The 5,276-nt window shown below is 43.6% G+C and overlaps 1 protein-coding gene across 1 annotated transcript in view; it reads left to right on the top strand.

Annotated features, from left to right (window-relative positions):
* Positions 1-5,276, top strand: part of PTH1R (parathyroid hormone 1 receptor) — an 88,579-nt gene that overhangs the window by 54,247 nt on the left and 29,056 nt on the right. Inside the window, exon 3 of the mRNA XM_033512163.1 lies at positions 1,875-2,020. Coding sequence (XP_033368054.1) covers positions 1,875-2,020 — 146 coding nt within the window. The remainder of the gene's footprint in view (positions 1-1,874; positions 2,021-5,276) is intronic.

Raw genomic sequence — 5,276 nt, 5'->3', positions numbered from 1 at the left:
TTCTATAAATATATTTATTGAAATATTTATCAAATATATATTTCTATATATCTAAAATTATATAAATTTCTATAAATATATTTATTGAAATATTTATAAAATATATATTTATAAAATAAAAAATATATATCTATAGATGTACAATATATAAAAATATATATAAATATATTAATATATAAAATATTTAAATATATACTATAAATATTATTAATTAATTATTATTACTAATTATTAATATTAATTCTTAATATTGTTATATATATGAACTATCTAAATTATGTTTTTATATATGTATAGATATTTATATGTATAAATATATAAATATTATATATAAATATGTGTATTATATTATAAATATTTATAAATATATATGTATATGTATAAATTATTGGAAGAAAAGCTCCATTTGAGCTGAAATAATGAAAATTTCCTGCTCAGAATCACAAATTTCCCACCTGCCCTTCACGGACTGTGACATTCTGAACATCAATTTCCTGCTCCCAGCTCCCAGCTGTAAATCCTGGAGGTTCCCAAACCCAGATTCGTTGGAAACCCTGAACTTTGTGTAGCAAGAAAACCCCAAAATATAATTCCAAAATATTAATTTATTCTCAGTCTCGGGGCTTTGTTAATTCCGTGTCCAGAGCCCGGTGGTTGTCTGGGAACAGAATGTGGGAATTCCTCCCTGCTCGGGGGAGGCACGAAGGACATTCCTGACAGCCGGGAAATTCAAAATTCCCTTCCTCATCCCTGTTTTCTCACACGTTGCCTCCCTTCCAAGTGGGAGTGAAGCCAGGGAAAAGGAAGGAGAGAGGCAGCCGTTGTTTATTGATAAACGTTGATAAATATAAATTCTATAAATATATAATCCTGCCCTGGGCAGCTGGGCCAGGCCTGGAGAGCCCTTTCCAGGAAGGAATTTCCCAATATCCAACCTAGACCTCAGTGCAATCCTTCCCTTTTTTCTCAATATTCCCACATGGCTTGGGGTTCTTATTTCGCTGATATCCGCTGGATAAGTCAGGGAATGTGGGAGCCCGATGGAGACGCTTGGACGATGGGATCAGAGAATCCTGGGATGGTTTGGGATGGAAAGGATCATAAAGATCATCCCATTCCCACCCCTGCCATGGGCAGGGACACCTCCCATCATCCCAAGATGCTCAAAGCTCCGTCCAGCCTGGCCTTGGGCAATTCCAGGGATCCAGGGGCAGCCACAGCTGCTCTGGGAATTCCATCCCAGACAGGAATTCCTTCCCAATATCCCATCCAAGCACTGGGAGCCATTCCCTGTGTCCTGTTCCTCCATCCCTTGTCCCCAGTCCCTCTCAGTCTTTCCCTAGGCTCCCTGTTCTCCTTCCGTAGTTCCAGGATCTGTGGGATTAATCCCTGTTTTCTGTGAGGGGAATTTAACACACACCCAATGCCCCAATTCCCACATGGATATTCTCCTCTGCCAGACGAATCCAAGGATGAAACCTTGCATTCCCTTCCTCCTGCACCCCTGTGAGGACGACAGGGATAAAAAAATACCCCTGGACATGACCTGAACCTGCAAACAAAGAGCAAAATAGTACAAATCGCCTTTTATTATTTTTCCTTAGGGAGAGATGCAAGGAATTCCGAGGATAATGCTAGGTTTTATGTTTTTCCAAGTCTTCTCTCCTTGGTTTGCAGACCCAACATCTGAATTCCAACCCTGGGCAACTTATTAAAGGCTCTGTGGTGTTTCTCAGCTTAAAAAAATTGATGAAATTTTGATAAAATTGACGTGGAGATTGAAGCTGTTTTTTGCAGCCGAGCCTCTGAGCAGGCAGGAGGCCCCAGCATGGATGGGCGTCACCTTGGGATGGAATTTCTCCCCTTTTCCCGCTGATTCCGTGTCTCCTCTCTCTCCTCAGGCCACGCTTATCGCCGGTGTGACCTGAACGGGAGCTGGGAGCTGGTCCCGGGCAACAACCGCACCTGGGCCAACTACAGCGAGTGCGCCAAGTTCCTCACCAACGAGACGAGGGAAAGGGTAGGCATTCCCATTCCTGCATGGAGCCGGAATTTCTGGCCTCATGCCGGGCTAACCCACGGACCTCTGTCTCAAATAAAACCTCTCCAGCTCATCTTCCTCCTCTTGGAAAGCCTTCCCGAGCTTGCCAAAGCCACATCGCGCTTTGATGGGCAATGATTTGATTGGAAAATTGTCCTCAAAGGCAGGAAAGTTTCCTGCAGCTGCCATGATCCCATTCCTGAAGAGATCTTGGGGGAAATTGGTCTCGGGGACGCTCAGAAGTGGTTGGAGCTTGTTCCGTGGCATTGAGGCTCCCTCTGCCACAGCAGGAAATCCTTTTGCTGCCAGGTTGTTATCGAAAATTCCGATGTTTCTGTGGTTGTCTGTGGGAGGGGATGTCCAAACACGTGTGGAAACAAACCAGGAGCAACTGGTTGGGAGAGCTGGGAATGTTCCCCTGGAGAGGAGAAGCTCCAGGGACACCTCAGAGCCCCTTGCAGGGCCTGAAGAGGCTCCAGGAGAGCTGGAGAGGGACTGGGGACAAGGGATGGAGGGACAGGAATGGCTTTGAGCCAGAAGGAAGTAGATTCAGATGGGATTTGGGGAAGGAATTCCTGGCTGGGAGGGTGGGGAGGCCCTGGCACAGATTCCCAGAGCAGCTGTGGCTGTCCCTGGATCCCTGGCAGTGTCCAAGGCCAGGCTGGATGGAGCTTGGAGCAACCTGGGAAGGTGGGAGGTGTCCCTGAACATGGCAGGGGTGGAATGGGATCATCCTTCAGATCCCTTCCCACCCAAACCTAACTGCTGTTCCACAATCTTGAATTAATTCTGGTGTAGTCACAATCTGGAAAGAGTGACACCAGTCACCAGCTGGAAAAGGGTTTCCAAGCACATGGAGAAGGTCTGGTGTGCCCTTGGAATAAAATAAAAATAAAAATCTGTCAGCCATAAATTTAGAAACATCCAGAAAACGATAAAATATCCAAATAGCATCTGCCAGAAATTTCCCACCTCCCCAGGAGCCAGCTTGGGGCTCTGGAAATGCCGGAAATCTGGAAGGAATTCCATGCTAAGGTGAAAGCAAAGCTGTCCCTGGTGTCACTCGGGAGGATGTGACCTCCTTGTCCCACAGAGAATGACGCTCCCACCCACACGCACCTGTAATTCCCAAAGAATTTATCCAAACCCTCTGGTTTTCCAGTGGTTCCTGGAAGAGTCCCCTCAGATCCAGAGCACGGCATTAGGGGCTGATGAGCCGCAGGGAGGATTAGCCCAGACAGCCAGAGATAAGGATCTAACCACAGCTTCCTTGAGGATGATCCAGAGGCCCTTCGGGACAATGTTCTTAATTTGAAATCTAACCACAGAGTAGGGTTTTTTGGGGTCGGGGTTTTGTCTTGGTTTGGGTTTTTTCTGTTGTTTGTTTGGGGTTTTTTTCTTTTTTTTTTTCCGGTTGTTCAAAAGGTCCGCTCTTTTGGGTTGTTCCAAAGTTTGCTCTTTTTTCTCCTCAAGAGTGAAGCAGCTCATGAATGAAGAGATTTAGGAAATGAGGGAAAGGAGGAAATGAGTTTTTTCTCTGACATGGGCAAGGGGCAGAAGGTTGTGTGTGCTGGGTGCTGCTCCAGCAAAAGGCTGGATGAAGTTCCCTTCCCAAACCAGTTTGGTGGGATTTTTCCCAGTTCTTAGAACTTATAAAAGAGCTCTTCTAGCCCCAGAATTTTCTGGGAAGCTCCTGGAGCAGGTGTGAGAGTCATCGAGCACCGTGATCAAAGCACAGACTTTTGACCTCTCTGAAATCGTCTCCTCTGACCCGCTACCCTCAGCCACATCCTGGGGTGGGAATTGTCCAGCTGATTTCCCCCGATCCAAGATTTCCCCCAGGGAAAGGACATCCTTTCCTTTCATCCTCCCACAGGCAGGACTTGTCAGGGTGACCTGGTAAAGGAAGAGCACGAAGAAGAGCAGAGTTGCTCGCTTTTTCTCCCACCACAGAGGCAGAAATGGAAACTTTCCACCTCCAGGGTGATTGAAAAGGCTGAAAGCAAAATCTCCCGTGGTGATTCCTCCTGTTAATCTCAGCCTTTCCTCTTGGGAAATTCCTGCTCCTCATGAGCTCTCCCTAAATGAGCTGTGTTAATTACCCATCCCCAAATCCTCCTCGTTATTCTGTACCCAAAGCTGAGGCATCTTTTGCCAGGAATTTTCTGTCATGGCTCCAAAGGTGAATGGAATGATATTTAATATGAAGACAAATTAAACCATCATCACTGTTCACATTAAGTGACCAGGCTGGTCTTACGTAAGTGCTGCTTACCCAGGGCAAAGAACACGGAAAAAATGGATGTTTCTGCCAGCTTTGAAATCGTATCTCAATCAACTAATGCTTTTTAATGACATCTAAAATTTATTATTATTATTATTATTATTATTATTATTATTATTATTATTATTATTATCATTATTATTATCATTATCATTATCATTATCATTATCATTATCATCATTATCATTATCATCATTATTATCATGATTATGATTGCAAGACTCCTTTCCCTCAGGCCTGGCCTCACCTCAGCGATTCTGTGCCTTGTCACAGAGTTCCCTGATTTTATCACAGAGGTGGCTGAATTATTGTGACAAATAAAGTGCATCCACTGCAGGTTTCTTGGGGTGTGAAAACCACTCTGGAAGTAAAAGAGAGGGAAAAAATGCACTTTTTTGCCTCAGTGTGGTGTGCCTTTGCCCACAGAGAGCACAGAAGGCCTCTTGTTAAAGAGTGGATGCTTAACGGGATTATAAACTTTCCTTTGATATCTCTTTTTAATGGAGTAGATTTTCAACATCTCATTATTATTATTATTATTATTATTATTATTATTATTATTATTATTATTATTATTATTATTATTATTATTATCATTACTATTACTATTATTATTGTATTTGCAAGAGGCCTTTCCCTCAGGCCCGGCCTTGCCTCAGCAATTCTGTGCCTTGTCACGGAGTTCCCTGATTTTATCACAGCGGTGGCTGAATCCTGGTGACAAATTAAACAATATCTGTGGATCCACTGCAGGTTTCTTAGGCTTTGGGGTGTGAAAACCACGCTGGAAATAAAAAAGGGGGAAAAAAATGCACTTTTCCCCTCAGCATGGTGTGACTTTGCTCACAGAGAGCACAGAAGGCCTCTTGTCATGCTTAAGGGGATTATAAATTTTCCTTTGATATCTCTTTTTTATGGAGTAGATTTTCAACATCTCATTATTATCATCAT

This window comes from Parus major, chromosome 2 (assembly GCF_001522545.3).
Source record: "Parus major isolate Abel chromosome 2, Parus_major1.1, whole genome shotgun sequence".
Classification (NCBI taxonomy): Eukaryota; Metazoa; Chordata; class Aves; order Passeriformes; family Paridae; genus Parus; species Parus major.
This window is presented reverse-complemented; position numbering and strand designations above follow the sequence as displayed.